General features: G+C 43.7%; 1 protein-coding gene across 2 annotated transcripts in view; it reads left to right on the top strand.

The window, feature by feature from the left end:
• RPS6KC1 (ribosomal protein S6 kinase C1) overlaps positions 1-24,642 on the top strand; it is a 124,471-nt gene that overhangs the window by 20,059 nt on the left and 79,770 nt on the right. Inside the window, exons 5-8 of one of the 2 annotated variants that reach the window (XM_018556206.1) lie at positions 6,234-6,349; positions 8,886-8,976; positions 20,615-20,674; positions 23,321-23,683. In XM_018556206.1, coding sequence (XP_018411708.1) covers positions 6,234-6,349; positions 8,886-8,976; positions 20,615-20,674; positions 23,321-23,683 — 630 coding nt within the window. Of the gene's footprint in view, positions 1-6,233; positions 6,350-8,139; positions 8,180-8,885; positions 8,977-20,614; positions 20,675-23,320; positions 23,684-24,642 lie in introns of those variants that run through there. The other variant, XM_018556285.1, reaches the window with a different exon arrangement.

Raw genomic sequence — 24,642 nt, 5'->3', positions numbered from 1 at the left:
ACTGCAAGTGCCTTCAAAATCTTTTTCTATTTTCCTGTGAGCTGAAGAATCCACATCACATTTGGGGACCAGTGAGACCTCTAGTGGTTGTTTAGTGGTACTACATTCCTACATTACAAAAACAGCTACTTATGCTGTCCAGTCTTGGGCAGCTAGAATACTTTGGCGGATTCACTAAAGGAGTTGAGAATCTTCTTTCAAAAAATTATTTGAATATTCACTTTATTTGTCTCGTCATGTAAAAAGAACCTGCACATGATTGGGTATTCAAAGTGAACAGGAATTTGCTTTTCTCGTGAATTGAAGTAAATATTCACACAATTGTTTGAGTAAAAACTCTCAACTGCTTTAGTAAATCAGCCTTGCCCTGTTTATAGATTATTTGCCCATTGTTAGTGAAAGTGGACATAAAGTCCAAGCTAATCCTGTACTACTAGCTTTCTCATCCAATGAGGGACACAAGAAGTCTTAGAGGATCTCCGGGCAGAAATAACCTTAACCTTTGCAGTGGGGCTACCAAGGGTTAAAGGAGAACTATGGGGTCAGTGTTTTTCCCCATAGTTCTCCTTAGGGTGACGGGAGGACGCTAGTTTGTGTCCTCCCGTTACCCTAAGGAGAACTATGGGGAAAAACACTGACCCCACAAACTAGCGTCCTCCCGTTACCCTAAGCGCAGCCGGAGCGGATCACGACTCAAGCCCCGTTCACATTGAGTGATTTATCGCGCGGTAATTCCCGCGATATCGCGGCAAATTACCGCGCGATATCGCGCTCCAATGCATTTCAATGGGGCAAAGGGTCCTGCTGTCGCGGGTCGTGTGTCGCTACAGCAGGACCCTTTTTGGAGCGGATTTAGCCGCGATTCAAGCTTGCTCAATGCAAGCTTGAACGCGATATCGCGCGGCAAATCGCGCAGTGGGAACGGGGCCTTAGCTGACGGGATCCGCCCAGCTGCGTGAGTGACAGCTGGCTCTGCCTAACTAGAGGCAGAGCCAGCTGTACCCGCCCCTCCCCCGTCCGTTCCGCCAGTCAGCGCTGGCAGATCGGAGCGGGGAGAGGGGAATCCAGGCCGTGACAGGATCGAGAGGCGAGCGAACCCGGTATGTGTTCGCTCACCTCCCGATCTACTGAGCCGACCCGTGACAGTCTCATTGTCACAGGTCGGCTAGAACTATGAGGTGAGTGAAAAGCACTCACCTCATAGTTCTCCTTTAAGTCCTTGTTTTCCTCTAGGGAGAAAAATAACACAAATTATAAGATATACTCATCTGAACCCCGGTCCCTGCAGCCTCCCTCTCCACTCCAGTGATGGAATGTCCCCCGGCATGCTCATGTCCAACACACTGTATTGGTGATGATTCACAGGACCTTAGACCGCCGAAGTGGAGGGGGAGCGAGGCTGCAGGGACCAGTCTAGCAGCTAGCTGGATCCGTGGTTCAGGTGAGTATATCTTTGTTATATTTACCCCTAGACAAGAATGAGCAATTAACCCTTGCAGGGGGTAGCCCCCCTGCAAGGGTTAAGATAATTACTGCCTGGAGTTCTTCTTTAAACCTTCAGGTTATGCTGCCTACTACAGGAGGATTGAACACTCTGTTCTGATTAAGCTAGCTGTGGAGTGCTTTCCAGATACTGAGCCACTGGCATTGCGCCTGTGCTTGCCCTGTCTCTGAAGACTTTTACTTCGTGAGTTGGCCATTCAGGCCAGGCACCGGGACCTCCCGCATTTGTATTGGTTGCTGGTCTCCATTATTTCCTATTTTCCTCTGGCTCTGCTGTGGATGGAGTTAACACTGTGGGACATAGAGCTGATGTCATCCTGCTTGTCCACTCGCATTCTCTTTCCTGGAACTTTTGATCCAGATCTAGTCCTGCTGCCTGCCTGGCATTGGTCGTCTTCGGCCACTGAACCCTTCAGTTGTAAAGCTTCACCTGCTACTAGCAGTCCAGGTTTCATGAGTATCTCTAACTTTAGGCCTGTATGTTGCTTACTGTACTATGAAGGGGTGGGGAGGGTGGGCACTCCTGCTGTACCGGTTGCTCCTAGCATCCTCTCTACTAACAGTCAGGGACGGCTTGCTTGCAGTACACCTCCAGATATTGGCGATGTCAGTAACCTGGAATCATGCTGCCCTCTGATTTTAGAGTCCCTTCCCTCATTGGAGTCCTCTTTGGCTGTGTCAGGTGTGGTGGGTCCTCTGCTTTTTTTTGGCTGAGATTTTTACCACAGTGGTGCAGACTTTATGGCCTGATTTACCCAGCTGTTTTCAGACTTGCAGAGGCCGCTACCGCACCCTCACCAGCAGATTTTGTGTCTTATGTGCCTGTGGCCTTAGCAGCTTCTGAACCATCGGTCACAGAAACTTTGATTCTGAATCGCTTTAGTCTTTGACTCCCTGAGAAGTTGCAGTCCACTGCTATTACTCCCTAGTCAAAGGAGACAATTTCACCTCTCATTGCTGCAGTGCACACCATTTTGAAAGCCTTAGTAGCAGCCTCTCACTTCCGCTAGTGCTACTACTACTACCTTTGGCCTTGGTTCTCATAGGACTCCTAAGGCTGCAAACACCTTTTTTCTTCCAGTGGGTACAAATACAAAGATTAAAAATGCTCTAATAGACTTTTTGCTTCCCCTGAGGGGATCTCTGTACCTGCTTAGTGAGGATTTTGTTCAGGAATGGTTTATTCCCACTGTGGTTCCTCTTGTATGAGGCTACCATGAAAGACGCTCCTGTTCTTGGGGACCTAACTGATAAATGTCTGCATGGCCTTTATAGAACTCTTTTATTCTTTGGTGGGTCCTGCCCTACACCCAGTCTTGGCTATAATCTTGTTTTGCCAAACCATGTCTGATTTTCTTAAAAACGGGATCTTACTGCTGCTGCCGTTGACCCTCAGAACATTGACCACATGGAACATGTGTTCGTGGCATTAAACTCTAGTTTTGATGGCTTTTTAGAAGTCGTCCAACCCTCTGCTTCTGCAAGAGGGTCTTGGGCTGATGACAGCCTCCTTCAAGGCTGTTCCTTTTGCCATGATCCACTCCAGTCAGTAGTTCCATGTAAAATCCCGCTTTGGATAAAAAAAAGGCATTAAGTAGGTGGCAGCATTGCCTCCTGAAGACCTGGAAGCTGCTGCTCTACCACCGTCTGAATAGCGATACATCATGTATTGCTTTTCAGAGGGACAGTAAAGTGTGCTGCCTGTGTGAAGGAGACCTTACAGATGGACCAGGTCCCTGGGCCAATGTAAATCCTGTGCTTATGTGCAGCAGTTAGATAGCAATCCTGTCTAACTTTGCTACCCTGTGAAGCAAACCATCGCGATGTGGCAATGTGTAAAGCTCACTTGTCAGGGGGTAGCCAGAAAAGCAATAGAAATGCCAATTAACAGCCTGTTTTTAGTGTCCCCTGGGTCACCTGTGTGAACAAGCTGCGAGCTGAGAGTGCATACTGCATGGCACATACGCATACAGGACACACAGAAAATAAAAAATTGCTTGGGGAAAGAGAACAGTTTTTTGGCAGAACAGATTTTGCAAGGCTCTCCTCCCAAAAATTTCGACCTCCTAGCATTTTTTTTTATTTCTAGAGTTTATTTCTAATTTTTCACTTCCACATTGTATAGCATGCATGCACTTAACATGATGATGCAGGCTCCAGTTTAAGGTGCAGCCAGATCTCTCCTGCATAAATGTCTGTTTCCCTTTGCGATATGCTGTTAGTATATTTCTGGTGGACCGCTTGGCCGGGAATCACAAGAGCTCTGCATATACATAGGCACAAGTCACTGGCAACTCTCTCCTCCTGGGCTTTCCCACATAGCTCTCTATCTGTTTGATTTCCCGGAGACACACGTGGGAGGAAGCCTACAGCTTGAGGGGACAGAGTCCTTCACGCACTGTTTGTCTAGCAATCCTCCGGGGTGTTTGCTTAATGTATTCTGTTCCCACAGTCTTTGAAAACAAGAGGCCAGAGTGTCAATGGAGAATGGCTGTGATCACATCACACTAAGGAGCCCCTTGGGAAAGCGTCCTCCTTGTTTTCCCTTCTCTCCCATTGCTCTTCCAGCCAGGAAACAAACACAGGGCTCAGTTTGTGGAGCAGTGATAACAGATCCTTTCTATCTCCACAACCTGCTCTCTGTATTGCCAGCCATGGTGGGTGATATTATCTGCTTGTCACATCTATAAATCAGGCCTAAACACCTATGTAATAACATGCACTGTGCTATTCTGTTAGCTTATCCATGCTCACAGTGCGGATTCCCAGGGTTATTTATTTTGTATAAGAATCCCCCTCTTATCTTTTGTTTCACTCCACTGAGTACTTCCCGTGTTTACAGCCCAGATAACAATAGCCACAGAGGCAATCTGTAGCTACAGACAGAATGGAAGAGTAAGAAAATCGCTATGTCTGTGGTTACTAGCAGAGGTGGATGCTGGAACATTAAGGCCTCATTCACACTGCCATACAATACGCTGCGTATATGTGCGTATGCGCGTATTGTTCCATATGCAGCATATGCAAATAAATGGCTCCATACATATAGCTGCTTATGGAGCCGTATATTTGCGCTGCGTAAAGATGCGCAACAACAGAATGGACCCGAGATGCGTCCTGGCAACATATTTCTGCGTATTTTGCGCGCGTATACGTACGTACAGTTCATTAAAATGTCTATAGTGAATGATGCATTCCGGGATTGCATATAGTGCACACATATACACGCATATACGCAATATACAATTTTGCTCTTGCGTTGTGTGTGCATGAGGCCTAAGGGAAATTTATAGTGCATTTTCAGTAAGCGTGTATGTGGCAGTGCATGGCAATGCCACTGTGTTATCTCCATTCCTGTGTCCAGAATTTGAGTGGCCAGTGCATGCTGATGGTACAGGTGTGCACAGCCTTTAATATAAAGGTGTTGGGAAGGGCTCAGGGCTCCACCTGGTAGACAGGAAGGCTCCACCCAGGATTCAGAGTGGAGTCCAGTGCAGCAGGGTGCTGCGGGTTGAAAGAATAAAATGTGCAGGATAGCATAAAACTGTGACTGTCTGGAGGTACAGACAGTGGGCTGAGTCCGGAGCAGCTGTGCTGCAAATGCAAAGCCAGGAGGCTGGATGGGCAGGTGCTGCCTCCGATCCAGCGCTGACTCCTCTGTCCTCCTCTTCGCTCATGTCCCACGTTGTCTGTGCACGCTGCTCCATAGACTTACCTTGTGTCTCTCCTCATCTCCCGGCCGAACATCTGAAGTGTGCATGCGCCCGCCTCAAGATCCTTTGCGGCCGCCCGATAAATTTTCAGATGTTTGGACGGGAGCGCGCGGCGGAGACACAGGTAAGTATTAACCCTTTGAAAAATATATCTTCTGCTTGCTAGCCATAGATAGATATATGCAAAAACATGCTGAGGGTTTCATAACCCTTTAAGTGACTGTGGAAAGGTTATACAATAAAAGTGACCACTGCGCTGGCAGTCACAGACATAAATGTACAGGGTAGTCTTATGCCTGGGCAATCCCTAAATGTTCTGACATGTGCTTATTTCAATATACACTTAAATGTTGATTTGATGGTTGTCCGTACTTCCGGACTGTTCAAACTTTTTATCGTGGTGCTATTTATCCTAAATGGCAGCCCCACATACTAAGGCGATGCACCCGTGTTACCATGCTTGGTTATGTGTTGCGCTACTAAAATAGGGTTGGGTATAACATTTTGCACCTTCAGGTACATTGGCAGCCTATTCATTTCAATGGGGTTTCCTAGCACAACACACATTTATTGCACCACAAAGAAGTAAATGGGCCCTCAAAGGGACACGTCTCCAACAGAAATGAAAAACGAATATCTTATTTAATAGTGTTTCAGATGTCTTTTTATTCCTTGTTAATTGAGATGTTATGTAGGGGGGTTTGATATAGGAAACGTTAGATTTCTTCCGTGAACTGCTTCTCACTTGTGAGCTGCACGGAGCATGAACTAAAGTGCGGTAGCGTGCTCTGCGGCAGACACTGGCAGAGTTTTTCATGCATGTACAGCAATGGGCAGATGTTGAATCTTGTTCGAGATAAATGATGAAGACACACTGTCTGCATTGTGTCTCAGTACATAGCTGGGTTGTTACAGTCAGTGTTTATGTCTCAGTAGACAGTTCGAGGGATGATGCAAGCTTTGTGTCACGCCGTCTCCATCCACTCTGCTTTCTAATGAGACTCTCTTGTATTCCAGGGAGATTTGATACATTTGTGATAGAGGAGAGACGTCAGTGTGCTGAAGATTTGCTCCAATTCTCTGCCAACATCCCGGCACTTTACAACAGCTCGCAGCTGGAGGAGTTCTTTAGGGTAAATATCAGCGACCGCAATATCGGGGAACTTGTGGTCACTTGTATCCTATTAAGCCATCTTTATTTTACCTACATACGCATTTTCTAGAAAGACCCCAGTTTGAGGGCCGCTTACAGATTGCGTGGTGACCAGCGTTGTACCGCAAAGGATCAGTGCAGGTCACCGCAAGGGCATCTAGAAGACAATTGTTCACAAGTGTGATGGGCGATGCGCTGCGCTAGAATGCAAACATGTTGCATTTTATCACAGCACACTGCATACCACCACAAGTCTCCACACGGTTAGCAGGGACCTGAATGGAGTGTACACATTGTACACTACCAATAAAATTTTAAAAAATATATAAACAATAACAGCTGCCACAACACACCATTTAAAGTGACATTAAACCCTCAGATTTTTTAACATACCGTGTTTCCCCGAAAATAAGACACTGTCTTATATTTTTTTCCCCCCAAAAAAACACACTAGGTCTTATTTTCGGTGGTAGGTCTTATATTACTGAAATCCCTGAAGATAGGGATAGGTCTTATTTTCGGGGTAGGTCTTACTTTCGGGGAAACACGGTAAAACAATACTGTAATGTGTGCCTTACTGTAATCAATGGTTGTTTCCCTTCTCTTTGCTGCTCTTCCTTTTAAATTTGTATCTGTTCTCATGCTGGGCAGAACTTCTGTTTTGCACCAGACTGCCTTGTCTCAGGAATGGATACACGATGTCTGTGTATAGGTTTTTATGGGCTTGTAACCTGAGCCAGCACTACAGGAAGAGGCACTCAGCTGCAAAGGGAAGTTCTCCCCAAGCATGAGAAGACATGAGGATTTAAAAGGAAGAGCAGCAAAGAGAAGGGAAACAACCATGGATTACAGTAAGGCACACATTACAGTATTGGTTTATGTTAACAAATCTGAGGGTTTAATGTCACTTTAAGCATATTAAAACGTATTCAATGTATTCTGAGTGCATCTGGTGTCTATTTTTAGAATGCAGTTAGTTTAAGTACCCAACCTTACCTCGATCTCAGCCTCCTGTAATCCCAGAACAGTAACTCATACAGGAAGAGAGAGAAGCAGGACTCTGAGCCAATCAGGCTTTGCTGCAGGGCACCTGTTCTGGCAGTGAAAGGAGAGGTGGCCTCATAAGTCTGCTTCTGCTCCTTCATTGTCCAATCAGCAGGCTGAGGGTGAGTTCTTGACCCCGCTGTGCTGAGTAAACCACAATATTTTGAAACAAGTGAAAGCAATCAGTGAGCTACGGCACATAACCGTTAATGAAGCTGCCAGAGAAGTAGTTGAGGGGAATATTATAGAGCAAGTGTATGCAAAGTCCAACCCTCCATATGTGGCGAAATTACAAATCCCATCATGCCTCTCCTCTGGCTGTCAGAGTCTAGCAATGTCTAATGGGATTTGTACAGCTGGAGGGCTGACGTTTGCCTACCCCTGCTATAGAGTGTCACTTAAGTGACAGCTCTGAAACTGCTGGCGCTGCTAACATCATATCCAAGATGGAAGTGCCAGGGCTTTTGTATGTCTACTTAAGGGAGGGTTTCATAGCTAGTTGAAATTGCCTGTAAATTGCTGTGTGTATACTCAGCATTTAGGTGCCCACTAAATCCATATGATCTTTGTACTGTCTGGCAGCATACTACTTCCTCTCCTCTCAAAGCTGGGACATTGCAGCCTTGCAGAAAAGCAGACAGTGGATTAGTTTAATGATCTGAGCACATGCTCCTAATTTACAGGACACAGTTATTAGGCAGTAGCAGTTTGACAATCAAAATCATGTGGAGAGAGCGGCAGAAGTACAGTGACTTCGGATGAGCTGGTAAGTTAGAGGCCCTATGGGACTGTTCTCCATTGATTAGCCGAAGGTATCGATCAGAAAACTAAAACTTCCATTAGTTGACTAAGTATCCTTGATAGACAAAATGTGGGCTCTTGTAGATCGCTTTGTTCTTCTGCATGTGAGTTGCTTTGGTTGACTTTTAATTGATTTTTAATTTTGCAGTGTGGATAACCACTGGCAAGCTGTGTGTGACGTTTCGCTTTGCATTTTTTGGATGCCATATGGCCACTGAGGGGTGTGGCCACTGAGGGGTGTGGCCACTGAGGGGTGTGGTTACTGAGGGGCGCGGTCACTGAGGGGCGCTGTAAAGCTTTCTCGCACACGGCGCCTAAAGGCCTAAGGCCGGCCCTGCATAGGTACTAATAAAACTGGTTTAGTTGCTATGAAAAGCAGGTCAGATGTTACCCCTGTGCTTGAATGCATGCGTTTAGGTAATGCTGTGCTCAGGTGCCAAATGCATTGTTTGTAAATAAGACCGCAGTTGTTAGAGCTGCATTCCTGTCCACGCTTTATACAAGGATGAACAATATGTAGAGTACAAAATGGAAAGTATTCGGCTGAATGACCATGGTGACTGCTGACCATGACACCACTGAGTGTAGCTTTTGCTGTTTAATTTGAGATACGAGCTGTATAAAATCTGCATCTAGATACCTTTTGTAATTCATTTTCTGTTTCCATGCAGGGTGGAGAGGTACATGATGGGTCCGATCTGATTGGCCCTGCCGAGCCTTTTACAGACTACCCTGACAGCCTGTCTGACTGTAGTTCTGAAGGTGAGGGTGATTACTGCTTTATAGATATGCATATCTTTTGCTGTTATATGCATAAATACCGTACATTTATACACACAATGGGGAAAAAAAGATCATTGCTGTTTGCAAATTCTACATTGCTGTCTATTTTACACAGTCGGCACTGCCAGAAATGTGAAGAAGGGGCTGTACAGACATCAGTATGTGAATCCGTATGCCACATTTCTGGTGGTATTGCTGTGTTTGGAAGTCTAGTGTCAAATTCATGTAATCTGTGCAACACTTTCAGAAATCATTCTGACACGAGCAGCAGATTAAAATAGTTATTTCTGACACTATGTTGTGACACATTTAGTAAGAAATACCACTAAGGAAACTGTTGTTTAATAATATGACCATGTTGATCTTATTTGCCCCCAGTTATTGAAGCCCCTTTCCCTGTCACTGGTTGCTAGGATGCTGTCTGCTGCACAATGTCATTGGTTGTAGAGCTGCAGCTAACGATTATTTTCAAAATCGATTAGTTAGCCGATTATTAAGTTCGATTAATCGGTTAATCGGATAAACAATAAAATAAAGTTTAAAAAATGGCTCCAGTGATAGGACTACTAGTTTGTATTGAGATTGTAGTCCATCACAGGAGCAAGCTTGGAGCGGTGGAAGTAAAAAAGAAAAAAAAAGATAGTGTGGTGTGCAATATAGTGAAATGGAAAGTGTAAAATTATACAGCAATGAATGCAGAATGGCACCGGCTATGGAGGACTACAAAACCCAGCAAAAGCACATTATACAGCGCAATGCAGAACACCGCCAGCTATAGAGGAATACAACAAATCCCATCAATAGTACACAATAGCTGGCGGCATTCTGCATTGCGCTGTATAATGTACTATTGCTGGGTTTTGTAGTCCTCTATAGCTGGTGGTATTTAGCATTGTACCACTTTATAGTGTACTATTGCTGGGATTTGTTGTAGTCCTCTATAGCTGGCGGCATTCCGCATTGCGCTGTATAATGTATTATTGCTGGGACTTGTAGTCCTCTATACAGCGCAATGCAGAATATCACCAGCTATAGAGGAGTACAACAAATCCCAGCAATACATTATACATACAGTGTATAATGCATTGCTGGTATTTGTATTCCTATGTATAATGTACAGTACAATGTACCATCAGCTATAGAGAAATACAAATCCCAGCAATACATTATAGAGCACCATGTGTGGGAAAGTGCAGGCTTACCTGAGCAGTCTTCCAGCAACTTGCTTCTGAGATCGGACCTGTCTATCAGCGGCTGTCATCCCCCCACCCCTGCTCCTCCTTACTACATCTCCCCGCGTGCCTTGCCGATCGTGGATGGGCAGGAAATGTGAGGCGGGGAGGAGGTGGAGCGTGGATGCGAGCGGGTCTGGCAGCGGCGAGCGTGAGGTGGGGAGGAGGTGCGGCGCACAGCGTGTGGAGCTGTGAACAGGGCCAACTGATCGGAAGCCGATTAATCGATTATTGAAAAAGTTGACAACTTTTTCAATAATCGATTATAATCGATTATGTCGATTAGTTGTTGCAGCCCTAATTGGTTGGTTGCTAGGACGCAGGTAACCACTAGTGTCCAGGCAAACAATGGTGTGGGACTAAACTTACTACATCCTAGTAACAGCCGTGCAAACTGTTGGCACTAAATAAATCCTGAATAATATAATACTGTAATAATAATTGTATTTGGACTGTCAGCCCGCTAGTGGCTATTTAATCTTTCCAAGTTGTTAAAGTGGCATCAGGAAATAAAAAGCAGGCACCTGGGTGCCACATGTCTTTATGTGCTCAACCACAATAGGAGACCTGAAACCTGATCTGTTATCCAAATCTTGGCCTAATCCTTTTGCTGCCAACGACGTATGCTGTACGTTGCTGGCAACGTGCCCTTGTAAACAGACTGATGACTTTCCACTGGAAGCAAATTCAGGCGCCACATCGCTTCCAGGGGCCAGTAAATAGGTGCACCCCTCGCCTTGCTTCCTGGGTTCCGCTGGCCTTCCTGTGGGTCTGGGACTTGCATCGCAGGTTTCAGCAGGTAGTTGAGGGAGAGATACGTGAATCTCCATTCGCTGATGATCTCCCCGCTGAACGAAACTGTGAGCTGTCATTCCCCAGCTAGAGAAGCCAGAGAAGAAGGTGATCAAGCACGATCTGGGCTTGACCAGCTTCAGTGGGCTGAAAAGGTGACATTAGTTCTCTAACAGACCTAATGTCACCTCCAATGTGCTATCACATAGGGGGCTTGTGAGCTCCCATGTGGTAGCAATGAAGTAAAGTAAAAATAAAAAAAAGTTTAAAGAAATAGATAAATTTAAAAACGCCCAAAAACATTTAAAGTCCCCTGTCCTCGTGAACACGCACATACTAACTCAAACCCGCGTTGGGTGCACCTTTGTACAAGAACGTCATTTGAGCCACACACGTTAGATATCACCGCGTGTGCTGTAGTGAGAGCAATAATTCTAGGGACAATATTCACAGTTAACTCTATATTGACCTGTAGAGCTTTTACAGCCTGGCCTGTGGACAATTCGGGGTACCGTATTTTGTCGCTGTTTCATGGGTGCACGTAGTTGTCAAGCTTGACATGTTGGGCATCTATTTGCTCGGCACAACCTCTTCTTTTATAATTGTACAAAGAAATTCGGTATTGTGTTTTTGTGCACTAAAATTAACTTGTGTATTTTCTACTGCAATTTTGCGTTTGATAAAGAGTTGCGCTAATATCATACGACATATAAATTTGCAACTGCCAATTTTTATTTTCTACAGGATCTGTGCTTTTCAGGAAAGAAATAATTCAGGGGGGTTTTAAATTGTCTAAAATGTGGATTATAATATGGGTGCAAAAAACACAAAAATGACTCTGGCAACAAAAGAGTTAAATACTTTTTTTTTTTACATTATATTGTCAAAAAGATCAGCTAAATGAAATAATCTTTTTGGAATGTGTTTGTTTCAGAAAACTTAGTTTATTTTGCTATGCTCCTGTAAAGATTCACAATGTTTTATATACATTTATATAGTTGTCACCTCTTTGGTGTCTGCTCTCAATTTTTGATGGCTGTTTATTAGCTCAAAGTGTAAGTATTTACATGTCACGTGTTGCAATCAGCATTTGTGAATATAGTTTGCTTAATTACTTCATTGTAAAGTCCTTTTCTGTACTTTCTACCTGGAGATTGTACCAGCTACCAGGACTGTCTAATTTGGTTTTCTGAAAAGGGTGACAACTCAACCCCCCTGCAATGTGTTAGCAGTAATATCTTGGGACGGCACCATACTGACACACGTCATGCTTGTAGTCTTCCTGTAGTCAATGCACGTCAGCTGGCCCATCAGCTATAGCCACACTTCGTGCACTGCCCTACCATGCTTGATGGATGAGAGTTCCCCAAGCAACATGTTCTTACCCCAACAAATGAATGAAAATAAAAAATCAAGTCTATGACTATGCAGTGACATCACCAGCTTCTCCCCAATTGCTGGCCTTGTAGGCACAAAAGCTGTGATATAGCTGTCGTATGGCTGCTCCATGCAGATTGGGTAGTCCTGCATATCTAGAGGCTCTGTTTTTTATTTTTAAAAATTCAAAAACACACCATCTATAAAGAGAACCTTTTATACTCGACTGTCCCGGCACCCTAAGTCCGATCTTTGCTCTTTAGCATCTGACAAATTTCCAAGAGTGTTTACTGCCACATTGTGGTTGCATGTTGTAGCTCCTATGCACTACTGTATCCTGTAGAGACTAAGGAGCCGGGGAATGGAGTCTCAGGAAGCATGGTGGGACAGGTCAATAGTCTTGTTTTGCAGTTGGTGTGTTTTTTCTTTTTTTCCCCTTTCATTTTTATTTCCTTTCAGGGCTTGTTCACACCATGAACAGTTTGTTCCCGGACCAAAAAAGCATCCCAATATATCCCTATGGTATTTCGGGGCTCTGTTTACACCAATGCAGTCCATTCCGGTCCAGACAAAAAAATAAAATACTGCTAGTCTCCTTTTCTGGTCTGGAATGCACTGGAACCTGTGGAAAGGTATAAAAACACTGCACTGCATTTGCAGATCTGGTCCGGACATGGTGTAAACATAAGTAGAAAGGTTCTTGTTGCACTCCTTACCGGAGATCCCATGTAATGGGAATGGTGCTCGTAATGACTGCGGATGGTACTGCTGTATGCATAAGATAAATGTGAAAGATGTCACCAGCACACCGAAGATCCTTTTGGAATCGCCAAATGCTCATTTTATTGAACAAGTTGTCAGAATGGATACGAGCGCTTTCGGGGCCTCGCAGGGTCCCTTCATCAGGCTTCAGCGAGGTCCCGAAAGCGCTCGTATCCATTCTGACAACTTGTTCAATAAAATGAGCATTTGGCGATTCCAAAAGGATCTTCGGTGTGCTGGTGACATCTTTCACATTTATGGTGTGAACCCAGCCTCAAGACGTGCCAAAGTTACCTTAAGGAAACGGACAAGTTTACTTTGAATTATTCCTGGAGGAACCTCTATAGAAAACGTAATGTCAAGCTTAAAAATTAAGAACACGTCCTTGAATTTAATCAGCTTCCTTTAGTCAACTTTTGAATGATCCGTCTTATTTTTTGACGTATTGGGAATTGGAAAAGCGGATTCGTTGTTATCGGATATTTTTTAGCTTTGCCTCTTGGGGGCAGTGTTGCTTTACCTTGCATCCCCTTCGAGGCTGTGCTGTGGCTACGCCGATGACAAGCTTAATGCGTAAATATTTGAAATTTAGTCTAGTGTCAGAATCTGGGAAACATCTGTGATTGAGAGATGCAAATTTGAAATGTTAACAGTATTCAAACCGGCCTTCAAAACACTTGAAAAATGAATACCTGTTTTTTTTTTTCCCCCCGTTCCATTTTATTTTATTTTTTTTATTCTTAAGTGACAGTACCAATTAAGTGTTGTGGCACTCAGCAACAATGATTGCACATAATACAGCTGTCAATGGTGACCCACAATAATCTACAGAATCTGAATTAATCAACTGCTAATTTTGCAGGGCAAGTAAATGGCATTTTATGAAGGATGGCAGGGTTGCTATTTGGTGTTGTTGTACATGTGGTAGATGCAGGAAAAACATGTACACAGACACGCTCTTCCTCCTTTTCTTTTATCAGAATGTATTAGCCATTTACAGTTATTTTATTTTAATTCTAGAGATGTATAAAATATGTTTATGAGAAAAACCATATGGAAGAGCAAGCCAGCTAAAATGTCAAACATTTACATGTAGGTGAACTTTACAATACCAATTCAGAATGTGCCATTAAAGGGTTATTAAACACTCGCATGTTTTTGCATATATCTACGGCTAGCAAGCAGTAGATATATGCAAAACGATTAAGAAAGCAAAAAAAACTCTTTGAAATGGTTAATACTTACCTGTGTCTCCGCCGCGTGCTACCGTCTGAACATCTGAAAATTTCTCGGGCGGCCGCAAAAGATTTTGGGGCGGGCCCATGCGCAGTTCAGATGTTTGGCCGGGAGACGAGGAGAGACACAAGGTAAGTCTATGGAGCAGCGTGCACCAGCACAGACACCGTGGGACGTCAGAGAAGAGGAGGGCAGAGGAGTCAGCGCTGGATTGGAGACCGGCACCAGCGCTGGAGGGACAGCTAAAAATTCCTGGAAAGAAGATCGGATTAAGAGGCATCATTTAAGGTAAGTCCTTACATTAGCACTGTGGGGGGTGGGGGGGACTTTTGCCCTTAATGTCACTTTAAACTCTAGATATGTTTTCCAAGAATGAATCCTGATTAAACAAATATACATCACCCAGCAAAGTATTTCTTTACACGTTTGCCCAAGCACTTACAGTCATCATGTTACTGAACAGCTTCAACTCTCTCAGCTCGGCTTCCCTGAACTCCCTTTCCAGTACAAGATCACCAGCGACAGAGCAGTCTTCAGCAGCTGTTAATCTACTAGAAGGAAGGAAGAGTGTCTTGCCTTGCTGTTCCTTTGTGTTTGTGGTGACACACATACAGCTTACTAGCACACACAAGGATGGCTCCATAGGACCCTGCAAGCTAAGGGAACCATCCTAAAACAGGATATCGGAGCCCGTGCTAAGGGGACCAACAGATTCCGTGGGAAACTAACTATTACACATGAAAAAGCAGCATCCATTGTAAGTAGGGATGTCCCGATACTACTTTTTCAGGACCAAGTACAAGTACTTTCCCTCATGTCCTTGCCGATACCAATTACCGATACTTTTTCTTAAAGGGATAGGTGACATTTAAAAAAAAAAACAATACAGACTAATGATTTTAGGCCAATTTCTTTATGATTATGAAGAACTTTAATTTAAGACTGTTTTAGAACAATAAAACATTTGTATTTGCTTTCACACAGCTACAGTGAAACTACAAATCCGATCATGCATCTGCCTTTGGGATCATTTAACCTATTCATGTTAGCAGGGGAGAATTGTAACTCTATTACTGCAGTGTACTGGAAGTGTGTGTTGTGGATCATTTAACCTGGTGCACACTTCCAGTACACTGCAGTAATAGAGTCACAATTCTCCTCTGCTAACATGAATAGGTTAAATGATCCCTAGTACGACTACATGTTATGTACTATGGATCATGATTTAACCTATTCATGTTAGCAAGGTAGAAATTGTAACTCTATTGCTGCAATGTAGTGGAGGTGTGTGCTGTGTATATGTACTACATATACAGTACACACTTCCAGTACATTGTAGTAATAGATTTACAGCCAGCCTTGTCCCAGCTTCCCTCACTCACATTTAACTCCGATCCCTGTTGCCTCACGCTGTGTCTCTCGTATTCGGCTCTGGGCAGGATTGCTGCATCGCGTCTCGGTGCTCAGCTTGTGGGAGGCGCTCACAACTCTGCCCTGCTAACATGAATAGGTTAAATCATGATCCATAGTACATATACAGCATACACGTCCAGTACACTGCAGTCCGCAGCAATAGAATTACAGTTCTCCCCTGCTAACATGAATAGGTTAAATGATCCATAGCACAACTACATATTATGTACTATGGATCTTTTAATCTATTTATATTAGCAGGGGAGAATTGTAAATATATTGCTGCAGTGTACTGGACTTGTGTAACGTACATGTACTATGTACTACATATAAAGTACACTGCAGCAATAGATTTACAATTATCCCCTGCTAACATGAATAGGTTAAAAGATCCATAGTACATAATATGTAGTTGTGCTATGGATCATTTACCCTATTCATGTTAGCAGGGGATAATTGTAAATCTATTGCTGCAGTGTACTCTATATGTAGTACATATAGAACACACACTGCAGACAATAGATTTACACTTATCCTCTGCTAATATTAATAGGTTCTTAATAGGGACCCCAGGCCCTCACTTACTGCTCGATGATGGCTGGTGCCTCATGATGTGCCTCGCTGGTGAGGACTTAGTCGGCGCTGTGCGAGTCAGCGCTGGTCCGGTGGCAGGAGCTCCAGGTGGGGTTATAATTTAGCTGGCCAGCAACTGCCCAGAGGTGCCACGTGTGTCGGGGTCCTCTGGGCAGTTGCCGGCCAGCTAAATTAGGACCCCACCTGGAGCTCCTCCCACCGGGCCAGTGCTGATTTGCCACTGCTCTCCCGCACAGCAGCCTGAAGGTAAAGAAAGAGGAAAAAAATTGTGCAAGCATCGGCGCTATGTATCGGGGCATTTTGACAAGTACTTGTCAAAATGCCCTATATCGGTCCCGATACCGATGCTAGTATTGGTATCGGGACATCCCTAATTGTAAGTAAATTAATCAGCATTTGAAATATCTTCTAAACCTTTTGACTTTTTAATATCACTTTTGACTCATCCTGGGCCCGTGGCATGCTGAGATTGCACACAAAGCTATGCATGTAAGGCCCAGTGAACATTCTAAATACACTTGTTAGGAAGCCAGATGAGAAACATTTATTGAAGAAGAGACATACATAGTCTCATAACAAATCTCTCTTCTGCAATAATAGCCTTATTTAGTATTTTTACACTATAGATCCACTTTGAGTTAATAACTGGAACTTCCTTAATCCCTGCAATCCATTGCCTGGGTTATATTCTCTATACAGGAGGGGATGTGCAGCAGTTAAGATGTACCATTTTCCAGTCTGATCGTGTCTCCATTACTGCCCGTGCCTTTGCTTACTCACCTGTAACACAGCCATAATTGTTAGTTTCTCCTGCCTGTGCATTGGACGCGGAACAGGGAGCTCGCGCTGCCAGGAGCGAGCGCCAGACGTGCGTATTCATGAGCACATCTGAAGGAGAACTGTGCCGCACTTCCTGCGCAAAAGCCTTTTCTATAATCATGTAAGATGCCTGCGAGACAATTTGACAGAGGCTACATCCGATGCATATTCATTTCTCACCACTTACCATCCACATTGCTTGACAAGCCGGCAGAAAGTTGTGACACCTTACATCAGATCTTTAGCCCACTGTGCATTTTTATTGTCCTGGATAAGATGTATATCATTGGCTTTGCTTTTGGACCCCCTTTTAAAATCATTCTGGTCCATTTTAAACTGCAGGTGGCCTCAAAATGTAAACTGGATCCCTGTGTAAGCATTATTCATTCCTGAGGGGTAGGGCTGCATTGGTTTCTATGAACGGGTGTTTAAGACAGATCATTTCTTTGGCGCAGGGTTTTCTGTGACAGTAATTTGTCGAATTGTAAATAGACGCATTATATATTTGGCATGATAGTTTGATCGCTGCTGCTACCACCGTCATAATATAGTATTTATGGCTGTGATTAGATAAATTTTGCCTGAGGTTTAAGGTTAGCATTGGGGTTAGGTTGAGGTGTAGGGTTAGGTTAAGGTTAAACCGATATCGCCAAAACCTGGGGCCCAATAAAAAGTAAACAGTAACCAGAACTGACATTATCATGTGCTGATTGGCCTCCTTATTGACCATTAAAGGTAACAAGTAGCCTTACTGACCCAATAGGCATTTTAAAGGGGGTTAGTCTGAGGAGACAGGGCAGAGCGTGAGTAAATAGGTTGGTGAGCACTGTACTAATGTGAACGGGCCCTCAAAAACACTGACAGATACACAACCACAGACACTGCCTCACACACTCAGAGACACTCTCACACACATACACACTCCATGTACAGGGAGCTTGTACAGCTCCCTTGCGTGCCCTGCAGAGGTTCAGGGAGCCAAAATGTGCCGTCACTCCGGTCCAGGCACCTCTATAGGACACCTGAGGAGCTGTAAGCAATGCACGTATGGATGGAGCTCCCCCGCGGCCATAGCCCCCATCCCACCCCCCCCTTAAACTGACACTCGGCGCCTCGAAGCATATTTTGAATGGCTGCTTAGTGTGAGACCTGACAGTGCTGCGCTAGAGGGAGGCTAAGGAGCCTCTCACCTAGAAAAGTGGAAAGCATGCGGTGACCCACTGTACACTGGGTCGCGACCCACTTTGGGGTCACGACCCACCAGTTGAGAACTAAGGGTATAGACTGAAGAGTGCTGCTGTCGGCACCCTGTTATCCGGCATCCATCAATCGGCTGATCGAAGGATCCAGTTAGAAAACTCTAGTGCAAACGGAGCTAGCAGCCAATCCGCAGACAGGAAGGGATTGGTCCATCAACGCTCGTATACGTAATGGAGAAATCTGATCTATTTTTTACGTTCAGCCCGCAGATTGAATGGAAAAAAAAAATGGAAATATGTATACCTTAATTTAGGTGGTGGTGGCGGCAGGGGTGAAGTTACCTACTTATCCAGATGTGATCAGTTTATACCACATGGTGCAAGTTATTTGAACAAAAATTTGTGAACTGAAATTTCTGGCGCCAAAACTCCAGCACCATAACGAGCCAATTTTCAGAAAACAAAAAATTTACATACCATATGCTTTGTGAAGGTGTTGAAATCCTTTCCTAAATTAAATTGTATGGCATTAAAAGGCATAAATAAAAAGTTGCATGTATTTTTGAGCTTCCTTATTATTAAAGATGCATAATGTTTCCTGCTGCAGCACTGAGAAACTGTACAAATGTGCATTGGCCCTTAAATCAATCCTGCAGTTATCCTAGACCTGATTATATCCAAGCTGCTTTTCAGCCAGGATGCTGATTAACTGTCTGGGAAGATCTGCATGTATGCAACTCACAGCAAAAGCTACACTTGGTAAAACATGTAGTAGTATTAAACTCTCAAACCTTGGTTTAATAATGAGTCCAGATCAAACAAATATACATCGCCCAGCAAAGTATTTTGTTACATTTTTGGCCAAACACCTACAGTCATCATGTTTCTGAACAGCTCCTACTCCCTCAGCTTGGCCTGTCCAGTCCTGAACTTCCTGTCCAGTACAAGATCACAAGGGACAGAGCAGTCTTCGGCAACTGTTCATCCATTAGAAAGGAGGAGGGAGGAGCAGGGGAGTGCCTTGCTGTATCTGTGTATTTGTGGAGTCATGTAGGGGATCCAAACCGCAATCCTGACTCCGAAAATGCCCCAATGCTGAAATGTGTAATGACAGCGGATGGCGCCGCTGGATCAGGTAAACAAAACAGTTACCAGCGCTCCAAATGTTCTCCAAGCAAAGTACTTTTTATTCCATGTGTAAAGCTACGCTTCGTGATGTGATTCTGCAGGAAGCTAGAACTTTCAAACATCAAGGAGCAGCATCCATTGTAAGTGATTTTCAGTGCAATGTAACACAGCGGATCCGGAGGGAACTAGCCCCATTCACACCCATTCATTTTTCGGTGCTCTTCTGTTAGCATCCATTGAAAAACTGATCGCAACACAACGGACAGGAAGGAAATTGGATGGTACAATTGCAAGTCAACGGACCCTCCATCAACTTGTGATATTTTAAGTTGCCCATAAATTGGTAGATTTTCATACATTCATACAAAAAAATCTCATCAGAACATTTGAAAGCCCCACCAGAGACTAAAGTCGTTTGAAATTTTGTTTGATTTTAACATTGAGTTTTGGAAATGAATGGAGCTTCCCGAGCGAAAACCACATTCGCTGCTATAATTTTGTTCCTTTGAGAAAAAATTTCCATTCCCCCTTTTTTTTTTTTTTTTTACTACAGTCACAATCGATAGTTTATTTGACCCCATTCATTTTTTTGAAAATTGAATGAACATCCTAAAGACAAATTTATTTTAACAAAATTTTCCTGATGTATGGCCATCTTTAGAGAAACAGTTTCTGCTGAAAAAAATACAGTGGGAGAAACTAGTGAGGGAAATTTGGGGGCTGCTATTCATGACTTCCTCATGAGAAAGCTAGTTGTCCGGGTAATAGCTTTAGAACATTGAGTCACTGACCTGGAATAAGCTTTCAGAACAGAAGTAAATCCATACCATCTTATCCACATACTTGTTTGGTATTCCTGACTCAGTAATAAAGCAAGCGGATCAGCTTGACAGCTAGGCTACTGACAACTTTAGCAGCCGCCATGTTACGCTAGGAAATGTTTTTGGTGCCTATATGCATTCGGCCAAATGATCAGCGCTGCAAAACCTGCACCAAAGTCAGATAATGTGCAGTAAACATGTGACCGTGCCGTGTACTGAGGATCTGTCTCTTTTTTTTCCATAGTGAGAAAAGATTCCTGTGGACTTGATGACCTGACCGTCACTAGCCAGTCTGAATGTGGAGGTGAGCCAGAACACAGCAAAGCAAATGTTTTATCCATTTATATCTTACTATGCGGAATGATGTGGTTTACAAGTTATCCTTATTGTAACATAAAGATATAAAACATCACCTTTTTAAAATAAAATTAAAGTAAACTAAGGATTTAAATCTTAAAAATGCATTCAAGTACCTTTACTATATCACTCAGCTGTAGATCCTCAAATCATCTCTGAATTGGTGCTGACACTGTCCTTCCTTCTGGAGGGTGACTACTTTTGTTTCCCATGGTCCCTGTGTGTGTTGTAAAGTAGTCACCGCACCAAACTCGCTCCCGTGATGGACTATAATCTCAATACAAATGAGTAAACTAGACATGAGATTGTAGTCCATCACGGGAGTGATCTTGGAGTGGTGGCTACTTTTCAACACACACAGGGACCATGGGGAACAAAAGGAAGGACAGTGTCACTTTAAGGCAGTCCATTAAACTGAATAAGGTGCCAACACACTCTAATCTGCCCAAAATCATACACAGCCTATTTTTTTTTGTTTCTTTATTTCCTTATTTTACATATACCTCGTTAGGGCTGCAACAACTAATCGACATAATCGATTATTGAAAAAGTTGTCAACTTTTTCATTCATCGATTAATCGGCTTTTGATTATTTGCCCCGTCCACAGCTCCACACACGTTGCCAGACCCACCCGCATCCACGCTACACACGCCGCACCTCCTCCCTGCCTCACGCTCACCGCCCGCCCACATCCACGATCGGCACAGGGGTGCAGGGAGAAGTAGTAAGGAGGAGAAGGTGTGTAGGGGGGGAGGGGATGACAGCGGCAGATAGACAGGCCCGATCTCAGAAACAAGTTGCTGGAAGACTGCTCAGGTAAGCCTGCACTTTCCCACACATGCTCTATAATGTACTGTTATACAGTATAATGTACTGTATAATGTAATGTTTCCCACACACGTGCTCTATAATGTATTGCTGGGATTTGTATTCCTTTATAGCTGATGGTACATTGTGCTGTACTGTATATTATACAGAGCAATGTACCATCAGCTATAGAGGAATACATTATACACTGTATGTATAATGTATTGCTGGGATTTGTTGTATTTCTATATAGCTGGTGGTATTCTGCATTGCGCTGTATAGAGGACTACAAATCCCAGCAATAATACATTATACAGCGCAATGCGGAATACCACCAGCTATAAAGGACTACAACAAATCCCAGCAATAATAAATATACACCACAATGCCGAACACCACCAGCTATAGAGGACTACAAAACCCAGCAATAGTACATTATACAGCGCAATGCAGAATACCGCCAGCTATAATGCATTATTGCTGGGTTTTGTAGTCCTCTATAGCCGGTGCCATTCTGCATTCATTCAATTTTACACTTTTAATTTCACTATATTGCACACCACACTTTTTTTTTTAACTTTCACGGCTCCAGGCTTGCTCCTGTGATGGACTACAATCGCAATACAAACTAGCAGTCCCATCACTGGAGCCATTTTTTAAAATGTATTTTATTTTTTTTCCGATTAACCGATTAATTGAACTTAATAATCGGCTAACTAATCGATTTCGAAAATAATCGTTAGCTGCAGCTCTATACCTCGTACAAGAATAAGTGTACAGCATGTTTCACAGCACAATATTGCAGGTAAGGTAAGACGTCTCACAGTTAACTACTGATCCAGTAGCCAGGGCTGCATATATTGCTTATAAAACATGTGGCCAGTCAGTCTGAGCGAACAAGAAGAGGTAGGTGCTCATTTTTAGTTCACCTCAAGTTGTGCTGGCAAAGCAAAACCCTGAAAGCGAACTCCCGTCGTGTATAAATATGACCTACCTGTCTTCGCTTTGGAGTGCCATTTACAGTGAATGGCACTACAAGACATGTAACCTGTGTTTCTGCTCGTGTTACTGCAATGCTGTAGTGTTAAATGGGCCCTAAATTAGTCAATTCAATTAATGTATTCATTAAAGAATGTGGCCAAATACCTAGGGATAGTAAAACAACCCAAAAAATAAGGTGCCAACACACTCTAATGTGCCGCGAGGGAAGCCGGCTTCCCTACCAATCAGCATGAAGCCGTTCCCGGCTAATTAGGAAGCCGGTTGGAGGGTAATGACATCCCGTCTGGCTTCTTGATTGCATGGGAATCCAGCTCCATGCTAACGGAAGTACCAGTATCGGTACTCGATATCTGCGAGTACCGAAAGATAAATCTCGGTACTCGATACTGAAAAAACGGTATCGGTGCATCCCTTATATAGTAAATAGGTCAACTAGGGATGCACCGATACCGTTTTTTTGGTATCGAGTACGAGCACCAATATTTTTTTTTTCTGGTACTCGCCGATACAGAATACCGATACCGGAAGTCCCATTCAGGAAGCCAGTCGGCATGTCATGACTTGCCAACTGGCTTCCTGATTAGCCGGGAAACCAGGCGGCGTGTAAAGACTTGCCACCCGGCTTCCCAAGTAGCAGGGAAGCCGTCTCCATGCTTCTCCATGAGAAAACATGCATGGGGTCAGTTGAGGAAATTGTTACATCATCTGCATATAATCATATTTTATACTCTGTAATGAACTGAGATTTTTTAAATTTTTTTTTTTTACCATTCTCTTCTCTAGGCCTCTCAAGTGACAGTGACCTGATCTCACTGACCGTGGACATAGACTCTCTCTCTGGCACGGATGATGGAATGGCCTCCAATCAGATTTCACCCAGTAAAACGTTTAGCGTGCCGCCCTCCCCGGGATCCCTAGCACAGAGCTTCTCTGCCTCCAGTTATGACGGGGTTAAGGCTGAAGTGGAAAAAGAGGGCCGCAGCTTGTTCACCACCAAACTAAAGCAGAAGCTGGGCCGATCAGATTACCTAATGAAAGCCGGGGAACTGATAACATTGGCCATGAAAAAGGAGGCGGAGCAGGACTATGAATCGGCATTCGGCTTTTACAGGAAAGGAGTAGACCTCCTCTTAGAAGGTGTACAAGGTGATTACTTTTTTTGTAGCCTACAAAGGGAAATTCAAGGTTTTACAATGATGGTTTCAGACTACAGAAATACTATAACATATATATTCTCTACTAAATACATAAAATGAGATAAAAGATTAATTACACACCAGGGATCCATATGTTATTGTTCTCTGTAGCCTTAGATCTAACCTTGCTTGAAACTGGCCAACTGTGGCCTTGGTGATCTACTTTTGGACTTATATTTTGTATAGCTGCAGATCGGAAGAAAGCATGAAGTGCTCCAAAATCTCCTGTTAGACGGCTAAGTTGCATTAGTGAAATAAATGAACTTTTGCACGATATTCTAACTTTTTGAGTTTCACCTGTATATTCCTGACCAGAACTTTGACTGCAGTTTGGGAAATATCACAGCTCATGATTTTTGCTGCTAAACAGCCAGCCATTTCCAGAAATGAGTTTAGAGGTAGAAGCAGACCGAACACTATAGCATGCTAAAGCAAATCATATCTTACAATTGCAGCATTGCTTACATCTTTAAGAGGACCTGAAGGGTGGAAGCTGTGCTCACAAAAGGCAAGTGGAGAGCAAAGACCTAGTCATCAGTATTTCCTCTGGTATCCCTGAGCTGATTTTTTCCCATTACTGACTTTCCATGCCTTGTCCTGCACTGTGTCTCTGTGTAGGGTCAGCCATCTTGGTAGACAAATAGGGCTTTGCTTCCTCATTTTATTGCTGTCCCCCCTAATTATTGGCGATCTAATGACTGATGGGGGAATATTCAAAAAGCAGCAGGGGAGGTGCAGAAAGCACAGATCCACAGCAATGAAGTAAAAGCAGGGATATTCTTATATTGCAGGTCCTCAGGTGCACCTTCTTTTTCCCAGGAGTGACCTAATTTCTCTCCCAGAGCAGAAATTCCTATCACTAAAGATAGACAGCAATTAGGCTGTAGAAACATTATTGCCTAGACACAT

The sequence above is a fragment of the Nanorana parkeri genome, unplaced genomic scaffold (assembly GCF_000935625.1).
Source record: "Nanorana parkeri isolate BGI_ZX_2015 unplaced genomic scaffold, ASM93562v1 scaffold1, whole genome shotgun sequence".
Lineage (NCBI taxonomy): Eukaryota > Metazoa > Chordata > Amphibia > Anura > Dicroglossidae > Nanorana > Nanorana parkeri.
This window is presented reverse-complemented; position numbering and strand designations above follow the sequence as displayed.